At 39.2% G+C, this 24,949-nt stretch overlaps 1 protein-coding gene across 1 annotated transcript in view; it reads left to right on the forward strand.

The window, feature by feature from the left end:
• rab26 (RAB26, member RAS oncogene family) overlaps window positions 1-24,949 on the forward strand; it is a 96,153-nt gene that overhangs the window by 41,851 nt on the left and 29,353 nt on the right. Inside the window, exons 4-5 of the mRNA XM_042507760.2 lie at window positions 941-1,007; window positions 17,496-17,548. Coding sequence (XP_042363694.1) covers window positions 941-1,007; window positions 17,496-17,548 — 120 coding nt within the window. The remainder of the gene's footprint in view (window positions 1-940; window positions 1,008-17,495; window positions 17,549-24,949) is intronic.

Consider the following 24,949-nt stretch of genomic DNA (forward strand, 5'->3'; position numbering starts at 1 on the left):
TGCCCATAACTCAAGAATTTATATGCTAATTATGACAAAATATCACACAAATGTCTAATAGGATAAAATGATGAAGTGGTGAAATTTAATTTTCAAAAGGTTGAACTTCACTGTGACATCATAATGTTTTGGAAAAACACTTTCCTGGCCAGCACTCAATGTAATATCTCAGTAACAGAAGGGGAGACATTTGGTCAGATACTACACTGGTAACATTAATCTTGGGTGTCCACCTTGAATCTGTGCTGATTGTATAGATCTTCTGTGCTGCCGGGTTGAAGATGTATGTGAAGCATCCATGTTTTTACAGACAGGATTGTAAACTGCAGCTTGACTGGTTCACTGATGTAATTAACCACAAGGCAATAATTCCAGTTTTTACCATATCACACGCATTTGCACAAACATACTGATACCTGCCACACACTCAGGCCTTCAACAAAGTTGTGTTTCTGACCTTCTATTTCAATTATTCAGTTTGCCTCTTTTGAATTGTTTTTCACATTCTTGTAAAATGTGACAAAAAGCCTGTGTAAAATGCAAAGCAGAAAAATTAAGTAGGCAGACGATGACAGTGGAAGTTTCAACAGTGTGTAGCATAAAGCAATAACCCGAGGTCGGATAAAGATGTAAATGCCCTTTATAACATCCAGCCAGCATTGTCAAAGTCTCATTATCTTCGTAATGACTCCACCACTTTCTTGCAATGCAAAGCACAGGTTTAGTTGCAGTATTGTAACTATGATTTGATACTAGTAAGGTCAAACTGACATTTTTGCTTTTTCATTTTGAAAGACTAAAAATCACCTCTAGAATAACGCTAAGTTGGCCAAACTAAAGTCCACCTACCCTGCAAAATTGTTTCACAGAGACATGCTCAATATTGTACATAAATTGTGATGCTAAAGATAAAGTTGTCCTCTTGTTCTTCTGTTTTTAGATTTGGGACACTGCTGGACAGGAGCGTTTCCGGAGCGTCACACATGCTTACTACCGCGACGCTAACGGTAGGATCCCTCTGTGTTTTGTCAGCATGAGCCTGTTTGATTGTGACTGACATGCCTCCCCTCCACTTTTTCATCCCCCCCTGACAGCCAAACTACTCTGCTCTCCTGATGTTTCATTGCCCTTGTTTTCTTCAAACGTGTGATTGACATCGACAGTCTCCCTGTTGCTCACTCTGTCCTGTTGGGATGACAAAAAAAAAAAACCACTCAGCTGATTTGATAGACTGATGTGTGTATATATATGTCCGTGTGTGCAGACATTCGCCAGAGGCTCTGTGGCGTGCAGGTTCCCTTAAGCGAGAGCTAACCACTGGGTGGGAAAATGAGCCTGCCTCTCACACAGCAGGGGGTGGGACAACGATGAGCTATTCCTGTGTGTGTTTGCAAGTTTGTGTGTGTGTGTAGCAGTTATATCACGAAACAACCCCACTGAGCACAGATAGTGGTTTGCCTCAGGCCAGCCTAAATGAACAGGTGTTGTGGAACAAAAGGACTCACACACACACACACACACACACACACACATTCTGCTGTTCAGGTATTATCTCCAACATTAATCTGTTCAGCTGCATACAAAACAGCATCCTAATGGATTGTTGTTGTGAATGTGATCCTGTTGTAAATGTGTTTTTAATGAGTATGTATGGATTTGCACGTGTGTTCATGTTATCTGTGTGTGCGTGCATGGTTGGCCAGATGCCTGGTTTCATTTGGATCCGTCAGTGTAACAGTTTACCCTCGTTGATCTTTAACAAGGCACCCAGGGAGCCTCGGACCAGCTCCTCCCGAGTTGTGTGTCCGTTACTAACTTTTAAATAAAAGCTCCTTCAATCTGACGGGCAGGAGCAGGGGAGAGGAAGCAGCCCTGATGCGACTGTCAGGAAAGCTGTCAATTCCGGTGAACTAATGGATGTGTTTTTTACTCTGACTCAGACTTTGAAATGTAAAGATCCGATGGTAAGAGGGCTCTGCTTGCCTCATTTCTGAGCATCGACAGGAGTGAGCGAGTCCAATGTCTATAAAAAAAACTTGACAATTATGGTGTCTCGATGTTAGATCGGTATTCCAAAGCATGACACATCCATTTCGGGGACAAACACTGCCAAAAGTTCATCATTTCAAAACTTGCATGGAGGATGAAGTCAGTAGTTATCGAGTCCCTCTCCAGACACATTTTAAAATAAATACTTATACCAATACTTTCATTTAGTTCAACATTTAGTTTGATACGGATTTCCCACATAATAGTTAAGAAAAATCCCAGCCTGAGTCTTTTTCTGTCAAATTTACTTGCAGCAAGTTTCACTTTTGCTTTCTGCTTTTATGATTTCCGCTTTCTCCAACACCGCTCGTGCTAGGTTGACCAGTGATAAAGAAGCGCACATCAAGATGGCTATTGTCAGCATCATCAATGCATTAAGAGACTTGGATACAGCATTGGAGGTTGGGGCCCCATTCATTCCTATGAAGATTACTCAGTGGCGCATAAAGACAAAAAAGCCAAATTTGCACTGTATGAAATTACCCGGATCTTCTGCGTTATGGGGCCAGAAGAGCAAGGGCACTCGAGACTTATAAGCAGAGCATGGCTGAGTGCTGCCAAGCTGCTTACTTCTACCAGCCAAACGGGCTACTTCCTTTTTGCGCTCTATTTACTGAAATGGGAAAAAAATAATTTAATCTCGCAGCTCTTCTAGACTTTTGAAATGTTATCGGCCCGATTGGATCGTATCCCTAAACACCACCTAAGCCTTGCCCCGTTCATTTAAATGAAAGTTGCTCAGTGTTGCGTGAAGCTCTATCTCTGCAGTATGAAGTTACAGAGATTGTGCACTAGAGACTTACGGCGGCTGAGTGCTGTCAAGCTGCTAACTTTTGCCGGCCAATGGATTACTTCCCTTTTCACGCTCTGCTAACTGGAATGGGCATAAAATGATTCAATCTTGCAGCTCTTACTGTTGCTGGACCAAATGGAAATCCTGATAGTGAAACAAGTCAATTTGCGGAGTTTTGAATGCTCAAAATATTGTATCCACTGATTTACAGATGTCTCTTTCACAAATTAAGTCTTAGGGGAAAAGTCTAATTCCACTTTGGGCCAGGCTGTAAAGTTTGCCTCAAAAACTGGTGCACTCTCTGGGGGCTTAGTTATCATTAGAGGAAACACTGGCAGCATTCAGCCATACATATTTATGCCTCAGTCAGACCCAGACTCAGATGAAGAGTATGTTATGCACCAAACCTGTGGCTAGCAGGTGCAACAGAATAGTAAGTTTAGTTAGCATCTTTGATTTATGTTTTTGTGTTTGCTTGTTAGCTTGTAGGCTAACTGTCAGTGGCTGACACAGGGGTTGTAAAATATGCAATATTATCAGCAATATAGGGGTTTTTGGTAGACAGTGGAAGGAACCTTCAAGGTCCAGTTCACATTCAAAAACAACACACCCTACCCTGTTAACTCTTTACTTTCACTATGTTAATGCTAACTCTGCTCTCTGTACTGACAAGTCTGCTCTGCACTGGAGGGTTCAGGTGTCTTTGCCAGTGCTGTGTTGAGGTCTGTCCTGTACAGAGTGATATAGGAATGGGTGGTGGTGTATTGTAGTCCTTTTATAGCCTAACACTTTCTAATTCTGGCAATTACATCATCAACTCATGAAATCATGTTGTCACTTTGTGAGGACCATCTTGCTAAATAATACTCAGATTTTAGGGAGTGCGCAACATCGCCCCCCTTAGTGGAGGATTAGGAAAATACCTTTCTATATGCAAGTCAAAGTCAGACATTTTTGGTGAGGTGTTGAGTGGAGGAGTACTTTAATAAATTATTCATAAATCTAACATCGGTGTCTGATGGGTGCGTTTATAGCCTCAGAATCACTGATTATTTACTTTACATTTTGCTTTCTAGCAGCTTATATTCTTTTTCATCTCCACATGAAACATTAGCCAAGCACATATGCTCTTCTTTCTCAGTTACAGATATTTCTTTGGAGCTCTCCATGATAGCCAAAGTTTTGTGCCACTGAACAGCTCCGCTGCCATCTGCTATTAGTTAGGAAAGAGATTTGAGCACATAAGGTGCTAAATTGAAAAGTATCCACAAGTCTCAATGAAAATGTTGAGTGAGCAGTGTGCCAGCAACAGGAACATCCCCAGACTGCTGGTTTATGTCGTTACTCAAGCTAAAACAAATGACTGTACAACTGAGTCACAATCCATTGTCATTTCTTGTGAATCAATGTCTGCTTTGTGGGTGGTTTCTCTCTGTTGGAGGCTCATATATAACCAGCGCCAGGCTGTATTTAGTGAGGCATACCTGGTATGAATCATCTAATGCTTGGCAGCAAAGATGGAGACAAAATAAAATAATTGATTTTGCGATGTAGGACATCACTGTGAGATTCAGGTTTTATTAAATTTTTGTCTCAGGTTTGGCTTTTGTTCCTAATAGTGATACTGCCACTATAACAACCTGTTAATTGCTCAATACATCATATACATCATACATCATAACTGACAGAAATGATTGGTCAAACAAGAAAATAACTCCCAAGTTGTAAACCACACTTTTCTTTAAAGCTATAGTTGGTTACTCTAAGAAGAAAGTAACTTTTTGTTATATTTGTTGAAACTGTTGCTATATTCACACAGCCCTAAAAAAGACTGAAAATGAAAAAAAAAACAACAAAGCAAAACATATTCCTTTGCGTACTTTTAGCACTTCTAACGGCATCACTGCATGTGACCAAAAACAACCAGTCTCAATCAATCATGTCAACCACTGCTTGTAAACATGTGTTATAAAGATGGGCAACATGTCTCCACTTACTTATATATATATATATATATATATATATATATATATATATATATATATATATATATATATATATATATATATATTTATATAAAAGGTATTGCTTCTGCCATCTTGACCTCACTTGAAACCAACCAATCCTTATTGAAAGCAAGCACACCGATTGGCACACATCACTGTCGATCATATTGCCAAACCCCCTCTATTATAGCATTAAAATAACTCATTAAAACCGAACGTGTCATAAAAACAAACACCTCAACATACAACAGCATGATAAGAACAACCTAAAATCGGTTTCGCTTTTAGGAAGCTGTTATGTCATCTATGGGCTGTGCTTTGGCACAGTAGTGCTTCGAGTTTAATGCTACCTTTAGCATGCTTATGTGCTCACATAGCAACATGCCGATGTTTAGTAGGTATTTTCACCATCTGGATTTGGTTTTTTAGAATGCCAATATTTGTAACTAACACTACCAACAAAGTACATCTTAGGCGGGTGGTGGTGTCATTAGTTTTGCAGGTAAATTTTGACATGATAATGGCACTAGATAATACTAAAGTTGTGGTTTGTAGATTTGGAGAAATACTGATGCTTTGGATTGGCAGTAAGACTGAACTATTAACCTAAAGCTTCAGTATTTAAAAACCTTGGAATCTTTCTCCATAGTATCATACAGCACTTTTATTAAGTTATTACAATTATCTTGAGCATATCATGAATTTGTTTGTACCAAACCTATGAGGTTATAGAGGAAAAGTCAGGTGATCAGGAAAGTCATCAGGATAGTTTATCTGGGAACCATGGAAGTCTGTACAAAAGTTTGTGCCGGTCTGTTCGATGCTGAGACATTTCACTGAATGAGTGAAAATTGTGACCTGCAGATGGCGCGTGATGACAAGTAAGGGTATCATCAAAGACCTAGTCATCCTTTGCAGACCATGAACGTCTTGTACCAAATGTAAAATCTGTCCAGTAGCTGAAATCTCAGTCTGGATGGACAGACTGATACTGTCATCCTCGGAGCCACACAGCTAGTTTGGCTAAAAATACTGCAGTGTTTACTGCTGAAATGCAGCAAATGCCTTGCCCCAATGATGACTCAGTAGTTGCTGTGCAAGAGTGGAGCATGTCTCAAAGTGACCCTTTGCCCCCATACTATTGATTATTTTATTCAGTTTAGGCCCCTGTCTCAGCTGTCATTAAACATTAAACCCTTACTGAGAGAGCAACAACATCCAGACAATCAGTGCAAATGAGCTGGTGGTTGGAGTGAACCCAGTGCAATCTGCCATCTGGTGTAGAGGGAGCTGCGAAGGTCCAGCTGGGTCCAGAAAGCAGACACAGAATTGTTTTTTTTTTTACCTTTGCCCACAGCTTGTCATTCCCACAGCATGGAGTGAAACCACAGGGTGGTAAAGAAGTGGAAAAGCAGAGTTAGTGGGGGAGACAAGTAACAAGGGGGGTAGACAGGAAAAGGAAAGGGATAGAGATGTAAAATTAGAGAGAGAATATTGAGGTGTTAGTGCGAGAGGGTGATAGATGGAAAAATATTAGATTAGATTAATTTATTTTTCAAATCAAGAAGGGAAACAAGAGGTCGGATGGTGACCTGAGAAATTATATTTTTGTGTTGTCTGACCTTCCATTTGTCCCATGAACGCCATATCTCAAGAATGCCTTCAGGGAATTGTTCAAAATTTGGCTCAAATGTCCACTTGAACCCAAGAGAGAACAAGTCTCAATTTTGTAGTCCAAAGTCAAGGTCATTGTGACCTTGTGGCAGTTTCATTTTTGTAAATGCAAGATCTTAGGAATGACTTCAGGGAGTTTTATCAGATTTTCCACAAATGTCCACCTGCAAGTCATACAAATGCCGAATAGAATAAAATAATGAAGAGATGGCATTTTACATGCCAAAGATCAAAACCAAGGTCACTGTGACTTTGCATCTATCCAATTCTCGTGAACCTGATTGAATATAAATTTGGCACAAACATCCCCTTTGACTTAAGATTTTAGAATTGGTTGGTCAAGGGTCACTGTGACCTCAGAAAGGCATATTTGTTTATAAAAGCACATTTCATACCCAAAGGCAACACAAAGGGCTTTACAAATTAGTCAAGTCAAAGTTCATTGTAGGTCAATCAAAAAGTATCCCACAAAGGACTGAACAATAGTAAATTAAATAGTAAATCTATAGAGTCTAATATCACAAACTGCAATTAGCTTAGGGGGGATTTAAATTATATGAGATTTCTCTATTCTTGAAAAATTGAATGGACAAAAAGCTCATTTTTGGCTATTATTGAATGCCGTATCTCAGGAACAGAAGGGGAGATGTCATGCAGATGAGAGTTAGCTCTAAGATATAATCTGGCTCAGTGCATCAAAGGGTAACATTAAGGTTTTAAACTCTACATGGTCCCTTACTTTTAAATAAATAAATATTTGTAACATTAAACTTGGATGCTCATCTTGAAACTGTGGTGATTGTATATATATCCTCTGTGTTGGCAGGTTGAATATTTGTTTGAAATATCCACATGAAAGATGGAGCAATATTAGGTTAGATTAACTTCAACAAATCAAGAAAGGAAATAAGAAGTAAAGAGGAACAAAGCATTCAGACCAGTTTAAATATGCAAACTTTAAGACTAGCTAGCTGGAGACACTGTACAGCAACCTTCACGAATCAGCTAATGTAGAGAAAGAGAGCAGGATGAATAAAAGGGTAGAGAGAAATTTTTGTAGAGCTTTCAATAGAAGCTCGTCCTGCAATGAAGTGGTATTATGCCTCAGTGAAAAGGCAGAACCCTGTAACGAGTCCAGAGGAATTAAAGAAGAATGGAGCTCAAGGTTGTCAAGAGGGCTCAGGTAATGGGAGAAAGTGAGCGCCTTTATTCCAGGCACCTCCATGCACTTATCCTTTATGATAGATGATATGCAGGCACGTAGTCACTTAGTGCATTTGTGAAATTATTGTATTCCCAAGTAATCTCAAGAGAAAGCCCCGTCACTACCATTAACTCTGTCACTTTGCAACATAGATGTTGCATTACAAATGATGGACATTTTAGCTTGAAATGAAACTCCCCAAATGTCCTTTCCCATTATCATAGAAAAAGACCTACCAAGATGAATTTAAAGAAACAGAGAGACACAGTTAATACATTCCAAAGCACAGGTAATAGCTGCCCTTCACATGGCTGCTCCAATGTGTGCTGGTGTATGATCAAAGAGGTTGTTTGGGCTGTAGTACTCCGAACAAGGAGCATTGGCTGCGCTATTTTCCTGTAATGGCCTTCCTTGCCATCTCTTGAAATGAAATCTTGTACAAAAGAAGCATTCCAGTCTGAGGAATGTCTAATGCAAAAATCCTTCAATTTTCAGTGAAATTAGTGCTGACATTGTGCAAATATTCAACACTTTCTTAAAACAAGATGAAGAAGAACAAAAATTGGTAACTCTTCTGCAGCTCAGGCTCCTGTGAGGTTTTGACAATGTGTTTTGTTTTTTATAGTGCAGTTAGAAATAAAACCAACAAATCACTGCGTTTTTGCAGTTTACTTTCTTTTAGGGTTTTTGCGTTGACCTTCCATCCTTCTGTCCCATTCTTGGAAACGCGATACCTCAAGAAGGCATTAAGGGAACGCATTCAATTTGCTACAAATGTCCACCTGGTTTAATTTTACAAATTTAGTATGAGATATTGTGATGTTAATTACAACTTCAGCTTACTCACAGGAGCAATGGCTTCAGTTTTCCTTGAGCTTTTCTGTGGCCAACAGCCTTCAGTGATGATAGGCTGTTACTTTTGATGTTTAACCAATCAGATGGTTTGTGGGTGGGGTGTTGAGCGAGGCAACAGAGTGGTGACTGCATCAGATCAGAGCCAAAGTTTTTAGTGAATTTCTTATATTGTCTCAGAAACAAACAAAAAAAAAGCAGTCATGTCCTCATCACGGCGTTAGTGTCACATGACTGCAGAGCTGTGGTGAAGCAGCTCTGTTTTTAACTATTTAACATGCCAAACAGTTTTTTTTAAACTGATTATTTTAAAAGGAGTGATATGATGATTTATTTAATGAGGGAGTCATTAAAATGGGAAAAGTAGTGGGGTTTAATATTTTAGTGTCTCAATTAATTGGTCTATTTCTAAGGTTTTTCAGACTGTAAGGCGCGTATTCCCAGTAGGTGTTCAGGACAGATAAAGGGGACAGACCTGAGGCAAAAGGGACAAAGGTTAAAGGGACAGGTGCATGCTGGTGTTCTAAAAATAACAGTTAGTTATTGTGGTTTGTCCCAGTGATTTGACCTGTTCACCAATACACCCAAGAGGTCAAAGAGCTGACACACAGCTCATCGAGACAATTAAGGTAGTTTTAGACCTGTAACACAGATTGCCACAGATTGCCGCAGTTTGCATGAAAAAAATCACACTCTCTCTGGGAATCATAAATCTGAATAGTGTGATGCACAAGATTCTTTATGATTTATATCTTTCAAGGATATCATAATCTCAAATGTCATTGCTAACTAGTGTCCATAAACTCACTCAGAAATGATAAATGACGCTCCTCATAGCTTGCATGAGAATCATCATATTTTTAGGTTCTCTATGATAGCAAAGGACTCCAGGGAAATTTGCCTGTACTTCCACGGGTACATTGCAAAAAGGAACTGCTAATAGTTAGTTTCGCATACTTTTAGTGCTGGAAGTTTGCCAAAACATAAACAAAAAGAAGATATAATATGTAAATTTTCTCATTTATATGTCGAAAATGACTAGACCAATGTAAACTTCTGGATCATAAACTATTAGAGATAAAAGCATTAGCATGAGCATGAGCATACATCAGCAAATGCTGAGCTAGCTGTTCTTCTGTGACGAGCCAAACAGCTTCAAAGAGACACTGTTTTTTAAATGTGAAACTGCTTTTTAAATTGGTTTTACTGGTTTAAATCACGCGATGCATTCATTTTAGAGAGGAGAAGACCTGTGCAGATAATTTGGTAAGCAGATCTGGATCTTAAATAATCAAAACAAAGAGTTCAGCACACATTAGAAGGAGCTGGACTTGGTGCCCCTCCACAATAAAGGAAACACAGAGTAACATTTGATTTTTACCATGAAACTGTTTTGTTTAGTGTTTTTATCATTTTAAATCAATCTGGGATCTGTTTGTTTTGTAGAGGGGACCTCTACCGATAACTCTGCTCCTAGTATGAACATCTGGATCTTAAATGATTTGTGGAAAAATGTGAACACACTGGTTGGGGCTGGGCTAGCTGCCCCTCTGGGATGAGCCAAACAGTGTCAGAGAAGCACAGGTTTTTAGCGTGAAACTGCTTTATTTTGTGTGTTTACTGGTTTAAATGACTCAATTCCATTTATTCTGGAGGAAAAGAGACCTCTGGAAATAATTCGGCTCTTGGTAAAAACCTCCTGAACAATGAACACTGAACGAATGCTAAGCAGTAGAAACCAACTGCAATGATGGTATTTCTGTCTTTTGTTATTTTTTCGATTGAGAGGCCCATAGTGGCAAAAAAGAAATTGCATATTGTATATTTGATAGGGATTGAGTTGTAGCCCACAGCTAACCCACTAAATCCACAGCAATTATACTTCTTAATAGCATCCCTCAAAGCATTCTGGGTACTGTAGTTTTGTATTGAAGTGAAAATGTGACAATAATAACTCTATGTTTGTATTTTAGTTCAATCTGTCCCTGCTCTGTTCCTCTGTGCCAAATAACATGGCATAAATGAGCTATAACAGACAGGATGCAAGAACGTGGAAAACTAGTGAGAAATGACAACTATAGGACCCACAGTGACGAGATCTATCGCATATTAAATCAGTGTCATTACCCCATTATGTCTCTGCTCTGCTCTGCCTCGTCCCATCCAGCCTGCATCATTTTTTATTCCCTCTATTCCATCTTCTTGGGTCACTACTTTCATCGCTAATGAGCGACTGGAGGCCTCAATCAGCCGCAGCTTGTGGGGGCGAAGCGTGTCCCATATGAGGCAGGAGGATGGACAGCGGCGGAGGGAACGCTGATCAAGAGTTGAGCGCAGAAAGTATGAAGGGAACAAGGGAAATGTTAAAGGAGGAAAGATGGAAGGGAAAGGGAAGGAGAGAGATGGATGGAGAAGAGGGAAACAGCAATTTGGAACAAAACGTTGAAGATATTGCACCACTAAAGGGAGAGCCGTGAGCTGCGCGATCCATCATCAAGCTCTCACTGTCTTTTTCTTACACACACACACACACACACACACACACACACACACACACACACACACACACACACACTGACACACATACCTTGCTTCCTGCATATTAAAACAGATGTGCAAGGTCACAGTCAAAGGCGTTTTCTAGGCTTTATTGTCAGGCATTTGTGTTAAGTGAGTTGAGAGGAAGTTCGAAAATGTGTGTGTGTGTGTGTGTGTGTGTGTGTGTGTGTGTGTGTGTGTGTGTGTGTGTGCGCGCGCATGCATATGAATCGCCCTGCGTACACTCTCCATTAAGCTTATTCTCTATACACAATAATATCTTGGCTCACTTTATCATCCTCAAACATTGATCCAGCTCTCATATTTCACATGCTTTACCTGTTCATTCCTCTTTAACATTTATCCAAAAAGACTGGCTCCAAATATTAATGGATTCGGCTGTCACAATGCCTGGAGAATTTAGTAATCGCTTGTCGTTGTGATTGATCCACCCCTCTCTAAATTGGGGACCATGGAATGGCGCCCTGTGGGCTGTGCTTAGCTTAGGAGAAGAGGTAGAAATGACAACTGCTGCTGCAACTGTCACAGGAATAATGAAGGTGATGGAATGAGGGGGCGCTGGTAGCAATTTCAGATGCTCAGTCTCATTTTGTCGTACAGTAACATCAATGTCGGGGCAGCAACTTGCCTGAGGAAATAAAGTGAAACTCATCAGTCAGACATTACACACACACACACACACACACACACACACACACACACACACACACACACACACTGACACACTGGCTTTTCATTAGTGGATGTAGTGTGGAGCAATCATAGGTGTGCTTTTAATTTTCAGGGCAGTAATGGAGCAGGAGAGGGACTGTTGGTACTTAGCTTCCATTTGCATTTTGATAGAAATATTCTAGCATTTTTAACGTGCATGTAAGTCGATCCATGAAAGTCACCCCTGAAACCCAAAACGTTTCTGTCACAATAAGAAATTATCTTTAAGCAAGTGGCAGAAAAAGCACTCACATGCTTTACTTGAGCTGAAATACTACCATGCATTCACTTAAGTAAGTAATGCATAGTTTAATCATTATCTTGTATTAGCTGTTGTAAGAAAAAAATCAGGAATCCTGGAAATATAGCAAACTGAAAGTGTAACACAACATAATAAATGGAAATTACTATATAACTAACCAAATTTTGTGGAATTTCTTGTTATGCGTATGTACATTTTCTCCTGTAATGCTCATTTTTGAAAGCCTCTGGGGCATCTGGGTGTTAAAGGATGCAAACCATATAACTGCAACATACCTGGTTAAAGTCCAAAGTAGTTAACAGTGTGCAGTTAAAGTAAAGATGGTATTGTAATTTAATCACTGATTTGCTCAATCTAAAAGTCACTCATCATAAAAAAAAACACCGTGTATTGTGGGCCAACTGGTACTTCCATTTACATGCGTGTGTCTGCGTGCATCACTTGTTTATGCAACTTATTCAAGGGAAGGAGAGCAGCCAAGGTCAGCAAGTGATTATTGACGCAGATTATGATCTGAGAGATGATGGATGGCTGTGCTCGTTATGGATCACTTCACTCCATCAAACTCTGTCCCTTCCTGCTCAGGGTGTCCTGCAGGAACTTTGATAAGTCAAGGTGGCAGCAGCTCACAAAGTCAAATAGTTCATACTGTGTGTAATATTGGGGTGCTGGCGGGTTGCATTTGGGTCATGCAGGGAGCACATTGTTCCATTCTAGGATAATGGAGCAGAAAATATCAAACAAAAATATGAATGACATTTTCAGAATTCACCTTCAACACCCAAAAATCCTGATACCTAAATTATTAAAAAGCTATTTATTTGAGAATTATAGAAATGTTTGACCTGCTGGTAGTGCTGGAGGAAAAGTCAGAGAATCACCAACGTCAGTAGGATTCACCCACTGGGGACCATTGATGTCTTCTCAAAAGCCTACGTCAATCCGTTCAATGGTTGTTGTGATATTTAGCTGCGTTCCTACCAAACACTTTTGGTATAGTCCCTTTAGAACTGTTGGTCACTGGTACAAACATGTACCTAAACCTCTTGTCTATTTTGCATTTCCACCGCAGACAGTACTCTTAATGTAGGCAGGGTTTTCACCAGATGATAATAGCTATGGCACTAGTTCCTCCAATGATGCAGAGGAACATCTGCACCTCCCTGATCGTCCACAGAATGGGGTTGCGCAACATTTTCAGAATAAGAAAGAACAGGCTGAACCATTTATAGCAGGGATGTAGTGCTGCACCACCCCCTTTTTTCTTTGTTCAAGTTAAGAAATAGAATATTTGTAGTTTGCATAAACCAGCAGAAATTTAAGCACCAGTAAAAACAAACAGAACGGTCAAAGTTATCATATTGACATTCAAGATTTGTTGATCGATTCACAATGTCAACTCATGCATAGAATTTCATGTAGGAAAACATTCAAACTCAACAGTTGCAGGAAGGTAGCCTTTGAGCAGCACATCGAAACACATTTTTTCAGTCTACAGCTGCTAAATATTAACTAGTTTAGATGAGGACAGTTTCCTAATTTCTGTCCTAAATGTTTCTCGTTTGTTTGTCTTGATCAGCAGGTGGTGCAATTTAACAGTTAGATTTCAGAAAAAAAATGAATTAAATCCATTTTTGATCACATTTCCCTTATTTATTTATTTTTTTGGCCTGCATTAACGCTTAATCATGTAATTAATCCAGTGTGCGTTTTTCGCCTTACTACTCAAGAGAGCATTAAAAGAAGCTAGAGGAATTCACTTTATATTCTACATCAGCCTCTGTCATTAGCATTTTGTTTTCTCATCATGGTATCTCGACTCAGAGTTTCTTGGTAAGGTTATAGGTCGATCCATCAATATGTCTATCTGCCTTTCCGTGGTTAATCTCGCTCACCTTTTTCTCTCATCTTTCCTGAATCTCTTGCCTTTCCTCTCTCACTAATACCAGCTTTTTTCTCTCTCTTCCTCTGCCCTTTAGCTTGACTTACTCATCCTTCAAAGCAGTTATTTCTTACTTTGTGTATACTATTTTGCAGCCACAAATCAACTGCCTGTGAACGCTAAACTCTTAGCGTCTCTACTGCTCTGAGAAAGTTCTCGAGCTTCGTCTGTCTTTTGCACTTGGCAAGATGTAATTGGATTTGGGGGGGGGGGACTCCTTGTGGTTTATTCTGGTTTTCAGGTGGCTGATAAACACAGGAGCCACACCAGAGGAAATTAACTCGTGGGGCAGGTCATTCCTCTCTCTCTTTTCTCCCTTTTTTCTCTCCCCCTCTGTGTTTTCTCAGATTAACAGAGCAAGTTCACACTCACGGTGATTACAACTCATTAAACACCCATCATGGACTTGTCTGGCTGGAATAAACAAATAGAGGACTTCTTGAAAATGTGCTCACAGTTGAGGGGTGCAGGGGTTGAGGACAGGTACGGAAAAGGAGGTATGGGTTAGAGAAGAAAGAATGAGGATTGAATGTGATGCAGGTATAGTAGAAGACAGCTAGAGGGATTACATTCAGCAGGCGGAGGAGGGGTGCTGTGGAGGTAATTAGCTTACGCTAATTATTCCAAGTGAAAGTTGATCCAGCTGAGAAAATGAGTTACAATTGCCCTCGTAGGTATAATGAGTTTTTGGTCTCTGACAGAGCTTTATAATGCACACCCTCTTGCTTGTGCTGAAAAATACCTGAGGTGATATTACCTCGCATGGTGCAGTTGGAGGTAATTAGAATTCACATGCGTGGTTGTGTTGTCAGGTGTAATACTAATGCTGCAGTAAAAGGTAGAGCACAGCACTAATGGTGGGAGACATTTTAGAAGTTTTTCTCCATGCATTTTTCTTGTGTAAGATCCAAAAACAGTGGAACTCAACTCTGGAAATAAAAAAAAACTTAATTTAAAAAAATTGTACATGAATTCTAAAGAAAGGAAAGGTCGGAGAGGTGGTGTAGTCCTGTGGTGCTCCACACTGTTGTTTGTTTCTCAAAGGTCAAGCAACAGGACATGATGTGTTTTTAAATGATTTAACACATTTTTCCACCAAACACTTTTAGTAGTACCCTTAGAGCTATACATTACCTGTGTGAACATTTACATAAACTGTAGAACTGCAGACAGTCCTCTTAATTGAGGTGGGGTTGTTACGAGATGGTAAAAGCGGCATCACTACTCCATCCAGATCTTGCTTTATTTTCTCTTTATACAAAATGCAGAGAAACATCTGCACCACCTGAGGAAACATTTTTCCATTCCTCTGAGCAATTTAAGGACTTCTTGTCCATGTTTGCTTTTAAGTTTAGATTGAAAGTTCATTCTTGACCTTTGAGACAGTAGTTGACAAAAAAATCTCGAAAATCCCACAAGGTCAATTTATTAGCTTTAGCAACTTTGATTGGGAAAGAAACAAATTCTAGCAGTTGACAGGAAACATAATGCATTAAGATGTTATTCAGTGACCTCCTTCCTACGATGTATTTCAATGCTAAAACCAAGTGGTAATCTTCAAGGCTGAAAAAAGAAGTCAATGCAGATGTGCCGAAAACTATAATTTATCAAATAGCCACTTGAGGCTGGAGTCAATCCCCAGAGATCCTCATGCCAAACTTCACAGCATAAGTTAACATGTTTACAGAAAGTCCCAAAATAATGCCTTTTTTGATCATATTTTTTTCATTCAGTTTTTGCAGACAATAATGCATATTTAAGGGCAGGCTGCTTGGTGTCTGCCAATATTGTCCTCAGTCTCAGTCAGGTCTACCCCTCACTCCTCCACACCTCCAACCTCTCATCCAAATATGGTCACTTCTGGTTCCAAAAAAACCAAGATGGCAACGGTCAAAGTGCTGAACTCATGGCTTAAAAGTGGTAGCCCAAAAAAATCAATGGGTTCCATTACAGTGCATTATTTTATACACTCTGTGGTAGCTATGGTAGCTTCTTATCTCTGCATCAGCCACCTCTATCATACAGCACACACAAATCTCTGACAGCCAAGTTGCATTGTGGGAAATGTATGTGGCATGTTTTGAGAAGAAAGAGAAGCGCATGGAATGAAAAGTGATACAGTTAATGATATCTGTGGTTCTGCTGCATTGATCCATTCCTATAAAGAACTTGCTATTGTGAGTCCAACTGTGGTACTGTGCATGTTAAATCATTAAGCATTTTCCCAGCTATCTGTTTGCTTTATAAAATGTGACGTTAGTGTACAGTTTAGCTGTGAACTGAGTCTTTTGTCACTGGTGTATCTATGTTTGGTGTTTTCGTTTGACTGTTTTCTAAATTTTCAAAAATGAATACATTTTAATTTCTTAGTTCACAGTATCTTTGCTTCTTAAGTAGTTACTGATTGCATGGTGGGGCATGCTGGGATATGGGAGAGGGCATGAAATCATAGTTGTAGTATTGCAGTATTTGCCATATGTATTGCAGACAGTATATGTTGGCAAGATAAAACTCCACAGTCCTGTTTTTAATGTAATCATTATTGATTTGTCATGCAGCTAACTTAACTGTGGAGACTACATTGATTATCATTAAGTGGGGAATGAAAAAAAAATTATCTATGTAAATTAGACAATCATTGCTAATTGATAACAGTGTTACAAGATCAAAAGCTATTTATGAAATTACACAGATTGAAAAGAAATTGATTCACAGTTTTGCTGGCAATGACAAACAATAGCAGATATAAAGGAAGTTAGACAGCATTTAATGAAAAACTGTGGCTGGAATAAAAAGTGTTTAATGTGGTAAAGGATAATGGAAGGTAATGAAAATATAAGATGAATTTCCTTATTTAATGATTTTGTATTATACAGCACCATTAGATCACAAGATGTTTTATCTAGCAGGGTAACAAGGAAGCAGTCCTGGAGACATTCAGTCATTTTAGCTGGCTGATCAATCATGCAGGGAGCTCCTGGACAATGACACAGCTTTGCTTGTTATGTTCTCTCATTCCATGATTCATTACAACCTTGACCAGTGCTTACTACATGTTACACTCGTTTCCCACTTTGTTCTCCTGTCCTCATGTTCTTTTCCTCTTCCTCTTTGCCTTATTTAATTCCCACAGCAGTGTGGCACTGACATTGGTCACGATAAGTAGTGGTTTGGTTAGACACTGGCTGTACTGATGCAGCCACTGCAGCAATTTTTTGATAACAGAATGGTTTGCGCCATAAATTAGTGAACAGGCTCCATGGCTATGTAAGAATACATGTTTGTGATTTGAACGATGTAAACTGTGGATTGATAACCTACCTAAACATTCTATCATTGGTTACAAAGTGACTCTCCAAATCCTATTTTTGAGTGTAATTTATTAGAACAGTTTGCAGTCAAGTAAATGAGAATTTTAAATGTTTATCCCTGTCTCTCCTCAGCTCTCCTCCTTCTCTATGATGTCACCAACAAAGCATCCTTTGACAACATCCGGGTAAGAACAACCACACTCGAACTTGTCTGTCGGCAATCTTTTTCTCTCTTTCTTCACTTCTCTAATGGACTCAGTAGGCTGTTGGTTTATGTCTTGTGTCAATCCCCCAAATATTGCTGTTACTTAGTGTTGACTAATTTGCCACAGCTCTGGATTGAGAATGTGTTACTGTCCCAAATGAAAGAGTTAGAGTATGTTGGTGTTTTGTGCGCAAGTGAAGGTAAAATGGAGCATGAGGAGTCAGCAGTAATGTTATATCAGACTCCTGAGGTGAAGGCTGTCAATATACTTTCTGAGCCTCACCTGTGGGGATGAGCTTTGGGTAGTGACTGAGAGAATGAGATTGCGGACCCATGCCGCCAAAATGAGTTTCCTCCAAACGGTGGTTGGGGTCAACTTTAGAAATAGGGTGAGAAGCTCAGACATGCTCAGGGTGGATCTGTTGCTACTTTGTGACGAAACGAGCGTGTCATAAAGGCGCGCTGCAGGGATTATATATCTCATCTGGTTTGGGGAGATGTTGCTGGGGAGTGGAATGTCTGGACTACATAGATAAGAGGTGGAAAATTGAATGGAATAGTAATTTAAACCTCTACAAGATTCGGGAGTGGATAGATCGCACCCTAGTTTCAATCTATATACCCGCAATACATTGACTGGTTCCAGGGATGAAAGAGGTAGAATGATTTGGGGTTGCTTGAAATCGCTGTTAAGTCTTCTGGAGGAACGAATTCAGTGCTGCCCGGAGGAATAACTATAATCACTCATTGACCCTTTAACTTTTACATGAAGGCGGAGGTGAATAGTGCTGCCTGGTTGAGTGTTCTGTCAATTTATGACACAATTATCTATGTGGGTTTTCATCACTCTTTAGACATCTAAACTGGGATTTTTGTATGAAATATTACCTCAGATTAATGCACAGATTAATTTAACATGTTGAAGGCTATATATTGTTGAATGTTTTCTGTTTTTGTAAACAAAGTAGACATGGTATTTGAATTGCACAAGCTAGTGCTTGAAGAACATTTTTCATGCCTCTGCAGTGGTCAAGGTAAACTGAGATCTCGTCCATCTCATTCTCGTGAACATGATATCTTAGGAATGCCTTATGGGAATCTCTTCAAATTTGGCACAAATGTTTACATGAACTCATTGATAATTTTTTTTTCTTTTAAGATTTTTTTATGTGTGGCTTTTTTGTCTTTATTGATGATAGGACAGCAATAGAATGAAAGGGGGGGAGAGAGGGGATGACGTGCAGCAAAAGGCTGAGGCCGTCATCAAACCCACAGTCGCTGCGGCAAAGACATAGACTCTGTACATGGGGCGCCTGCTCTACCACCCGAGCCACCAGAATCCCCCTCAATTACAAACTTATTAGACATTGTCGATCAAAGGTCAAGGTCATTGTTACCTTGCATTTGTCTTATTCTAGTGAAAATCATATCTCAAGAATACCATGAAGGAATTCGTTAAAATTTGGCACAAACATCCATTTGAACTCAGTGATGAACTGATTAGATTTCAGTCATCAAAGGTCAAGGTCGCTGTAATTACGTTTGTCTAATTTTCATGAACCAGTATCTCAAAAACACCTCGAGGGAATTTTCTCAAATGTAGCACCAACATCCACTTGGACTTAAGGATGAACTGAATAGATTCTGGTTGTCAAAGGTCAAGGTCACCATGACCTTATATTCATCTCATTCTTGTGAATGCCATATTTTAAGAAGAACTTCAAGAAATCTCATTAAATTTGGAACAATTGTTCACTTGGACTCGAGGATAAACTGATTAAAATTGGTGGTCAGGGTCGGTGTGACCTCATAAGACATATTTTTGGCCATGACTCAAAATTCACATGAATTTCTGTTCAGTGTGTAATGGGATAAAATGATGTAATTTTATATCCAAAGTCAACTTCTCTGTTGAATCATAATGTTTTGCAAAACACTTTTCCTGACATTTGTCAAAACCTCTTTTTATTGATTTTTAATATGCAATATGTGAATGCCCTTCCCACCCTCCCTCATCCCTGCTGTCCTTGGTCACATCACAACCAAACAACAGAAACAATGACAACAGAGAAATTAATTAATTTATTTAATTTTTCAATGCTGTAACATTTTGAATTGGTGCCAGAATATTGGATGCCCATCTTGAAACTATGTTGATTACATAGATCTTCTGTTCTGCTGGGTTGAAGATGTGTGTGTGAAACATCTGTCTTTTAGAATATGTAAACTTGCCTGCTGCATCTGTCATAGGTACATGGATACATCTGAACTGACATGGATGTAAACTGCAGTTTGACAGGTTCCCAGAGGCATAAAACCCAGAGGCGGTAATTCTAGGTTATTTCACTGAATGTGCAATTTAATAGAAAAGTTCTCAAAGTGATGTCCACAGGTCCCTATGTGCTCATGCTCACAGCAGGGATTGGATGATGACCGATGAGGACAGTGAGTGAGGATGACCACAGTGGCAACAAATGAATAGATTAGAGCTCACTTTTTCCCCCCAAATGGAGCTATCTCTTTGTAGTCGCAGCATGTCTCTCCTCTGAATGCAGCGCCCACTGTGATTTTCCAGCCATCTCTTGCCCCATTTGGAACCACTCCCCTCGCCCGCTGTAGGTGCATTAGTCTCCTTTGATTAATGCAGAACAGAATTCGGCCATTATAAAAGTGTGCACATCAATGAGAGGAATAGCTCCCCAGCCATCTGTCAGATTTGATGCATTTACATCTGGAGACTATGTGTTGCTTGTGGGTGGCTTTTGTTAGTGTTTAATCATGAGTATGCCTGTGTGTGGTGCCTGTGTGACCTGAATGTGCATGTGCACTCAGGTGTGTATGTGTCTAGGTGCGCAGAGGCTTTCATTATCAGAGGACACTGAGAGTGTTCCCTAGAGAGACACAGACACTGCTTAACTTCTCTACAAACAGCTGGTTACCATCATTATGCTTTTAATATCAGGTATTTAAAGGCTCGTATCTAACTGGGATGGAAAACAAAGGACAGACAGGCAGACGAGAGGGAGCTTCAATGAGAGTCCATCCAAAATTAAAATGTGATATAACTTCAGTACACCATGCTTTATTCACCAAAAATTTTCAGATCTATTATCCTCACTAAGTGTGTCTTAAGATTTCTTCCGGTCAACTAAAAAGGTTATATTTATTGTTATTGGTTAATTATAATTCACCTTAGATACTATGGATGCACAGTTGGATTGTTGGATTTTTGTCGATATGTGATATAGTGGCTTTGTGCCTACATCTTGATTTTTAGTCATTTGGGGATTTTGTTTTTAAATGAGTCTGTGCTTTCAGAATTCAAATTTCTTATTGCCATTTTCAGATAATAAATGCACTTTTAAAGCTTGTAAACACACAATGACAAGTTAGCAGCAAACTTAGAAACCACACTCTGATCCTACTCAACACCACATTCCCTTCTTCCTTTTAAACTCATTAAATTATGAATGAAAGGGTTAATGTTTCATGCACAGTGGTCACTACAGTGGACAGCTATTTAAATCCCATTTTCATACATATCCATGGGTTTTGATTCTATAGTTGCATGTAAGCCACCACAGTGGACCCCAGTGCACTGTGCCATGCACTGCCACCCACTGGCCAGGTGTTGTAAGTGCATTACATATCTCCTTGAACCAAGATGACAGATGAAATGTAGAAACATTGTGCAGCTCAGGGATATCTTGCCAATCCTTCTATAATAGGAGACCTTTAAAGTTAAATAAAAAATTGGTAACATCAAGTTACATCCGAGGAGTAACACATTTGTTAAATTTTGTCCAGGTACACAAATTTTGTCCAGGGTTTCTGTAGCAAATCTCCCTGATTGTGACAACTGTACGCAGGGTGAATTTTTATGTAACTTACCAATTTACATGTAATACTCACCATGAAGTGTTGGTCTAAAGAAAGGCAGTCAAGGCAGTCAAGTCATGTGTAATGAATAAAGTAAAAGGATACAGTAGATTATTGCTAGGTTTGGCCTCAAATTTACTCACAACAAATGGGGTTGTAGCAGAGCTCAACAAACCGAGTTGTTAGTGGGTTTGTCTTGTACCAGTTTTGGATGCAGTTTGAAGGGAGCCTGTTGTGTATGCTTCAAATGGAATGTGGCCGTAGCCATGTATGTCTTATATTCAAGGCTTCAAAAAAGGATTTCAAAAACCAATAGGTGATGTCATGGTAGCAACATCCACTATTTATACAGTCTATGCTTTAAACCAATTGAAACCTGTGCCAATTAGCTTGATTTCTTTTAAAAACATCAGGACAGCGACAAGCAACTCAAGAAGAAATGGCCCAAAAATTAGCAAGAAATTTTAAGAAAACTGTCTGACGATAAGCAGAAAAAATGTAAATATATATATATATATATATATATATATATATATATATATATATATATATATATATATATATATATATATACGTTTTAAAAGAAGAATGAAAATTACTGCGAGAAAGTACTAAAAACATTTTTTGTCTGGTTTTCTGTAACATTATTTTAAATATATATGATGAGTTTGTAGATATTTTCCCCTCTTTTTGGATGATATCTACTAATCCCCCTAACCTTTTATTTCAAATCATTTCCTTGTCACCTTTTCTTAACTTTTTGCAGTTTGCAGGACATTTCTTTTCATGTCTTGCTAGTTTATTCCTGTGCTTTTAAAAGAAATCAAACCATTTTTGTCCTCTGTCAAAGGTTTAAATTTTAGTGTCTCAATGCTGCACAAAAAAATGGATGTCTATTCAGGTGGCAAAGGGTTAATATCCCACTTGAAAGCTAATGGGTGAGTAGTAAAATTCTGCCTGTATTGCATCTAATGTTTGAAATACAGAGAGAGCAATTGTTTTATAATAGGACAAGTATGTCCCATAACACGAAATTGTCCTATGACCTCATCTTTAAATGTGTAAGTACTCAGAGATGGGTCCTTGGCCCGGGTGCATCTTGTACCTCAGTGCTTCGCTGCTGTGCTGTATGATATGACTCTTAAAAGGAACAGCCACAAATGGCACAAAAGGGGTGTTGGTCTTTGTCTGTTAGCACTCTTGAGAACCACAGGAGCTTTTCCAATTACGCTGCCGGTTATTCTCGGAGCAATCAGAGAACATAGGAACAGGAAGTATGGATGATTTGAAACCAGAGAGCATGTCAACCTGGAACTTGGCAGAGGTTATATATAGCTAGAAGATGTACCTGTAGCACACATGCTTATTGATTGTTTTGCTTAATTTGAAATTATGTAGCTGTAGCACTCTCTGTATACTCAATACTGTGTGTGTATTACTTTGACTCAGGAGATAAATTTTACTCATGATTTTCTCCTCGAATGTCCTTTTGATCATTTGTCTTCATTAGATAGAGTATTTATCAAAATCTCTAAATGTATAAATCACGCATTCTGCTCCACTTACTATAGTAGAGATTTCTCCATGTATGAGGATGTAAGCCTATTCGTAGCTTACACATGCTAGCATTAACATAAAAGAAATGCGTGTGTGTGCGTGTGTGTGTGTGTGGTGAATATACAGCACGAGCTGTACTCCCCTCAGAGGGCTGAGAGGGCACACCTGTTTGGCTTAGTACAGAACTACAACTTGTGAGATACACAATTTGAGCTTGTTAATGTTAATCAATTCTAATTACAGCTGAAGTGCAGCTTGTGCCGGCCTAATGCCGTACGTGGACACACACACACACACATACACACACACTTTTTTGTATGGGAACATTGTGCAAGCTAGAGCTTTTTCCAGAGATGCAGCAGTGTTTGTTCCCTTCACTTTCACATATTTGGTGGCTTGTCATGAGTTACAGTGGCAGGAGAGGAACAGTATGGCTGGCAGCGCAGCAACACATTGAAGTTATGGTGTTGAGATTCACTGCGTGTTGTGCATTCACCTCTTCAAATGTATTTTGTATCAGATTTGTCACTTCAGTGTGCACAACCAAGTAGACCTTTCCAAAACCATTGTCATAAATGTTACATTGTTGGAATTTAACTTACTAGATTCTTAAATACTATAATCTTTCTAGTATAGCATTTCTTTTTCATGTTTATTTTTATACTTCTGTAGTAAAATATAGGCTACATTTTACTCCACTACTTGCATTTCACAACTGATTTAGATTCATGTCTTGTTTTGTAAGACACCTGTTGATTTTGTAAAGATAATTATTGCATTGATGCATTAATTTTGATTACTTTAATGGTTTGATATTTCAGGAAATGTGCTTGGTTTCAAATTCCCAGAAAGCAGATGGTAAAACTACGACATGTAGTTATACAGAAAAAAAGTTCTAGATTAGACATTTGAGCTTTAACCCAGATGAGTGTATATAACGTAAATATGTTTCTCACACAGTTCTCACCATATACACTACATGTGCATTCAGGGCTAGTGCAGCATGCTGTATCACGCTGATGTCTCCCATAGTGTAAATCCATTAGCAGCACAGCCTCAGGGTGAAGGCTGGAGAGCATTTGGATGATAAAGAGATGGAGAGACTGTGCCCAGTACTCTCCATCACTCACGCTCTCTTGTTCTGTCTCCCATGTGTTTCTTTTGCTCTTTCACTTTTCTCGTCACTCTCCATACCATCTGTAACCATGACCACAGCCACTGCTGCTTTCTGCCCCCTCTCATCTGCCTCGGTTTAACTTCCTCTATAGCTTCAGCTGCCTTTCTGTGTCAGTAGTCTGAGGATTTTTGCATAACGTTCTGTTTTTTAAAACCAGTGCATTTGCCCTGATTCTGATAAATGTGATTTGTCATTGTAACAGTATGGAGGGAACAAAAACAATAACCATCTTGCATTTGGCTTCTGGAGTCCCTCTCAGGCATGTACCTTGTTACATAAATGTGCTGGCAATTTAGTGTGTAGGTCTTATGTATAAACAAGGCCCGAGTCACATCTTCATGGTCACAATGACACTTTATTATGCCCCTGCGATGGAGATAGCTGGTCGGGTTGTTCATTCTTATATTCTTATGTCCATGTGTACATTCCATTCTCATGAATGTGATACCTCAAATTTGGCACGAATGTCCAGATGGACTCAACAATAAATTGATTGGATTTTAGTGGTCATAGATCAAAGGTCAAGGTCACTCTTTCATAACTGTGAACATGATATCTACAGCATGCCTTGAAGGATTTTTTTTTCAAATTTGCCGCAAACATTCACATGGACTCAACAATGAATTGATTCGATTTTGGTGTTCAAAGGTCAAGGTTACATTAACCTACACAAACATCGCATTAGTCTCATTCTCTTGAATATGATATCTCAAAACACCTTGAGGTATTTTCTTCAAATTTGGCACAAACACTTTGACCTTGCATCTG

This window comes from Plectropomus leopardus, chromosome 19, assembly GCF_026936395.1.
Source record: "Plectropomus leopardus strain MGB_pleo_1.0 chromosome 19, ASM2693639v1, whole genome shotgun sequence".
In the NCBI taxonomy this organism is placed as follows: domain Eukaryota; kingdom Metazoa; phylum Chordata; class Actinopteri; order Perciformes; family Serranidae; genus Plectropomus; species Plectropomus leopardus.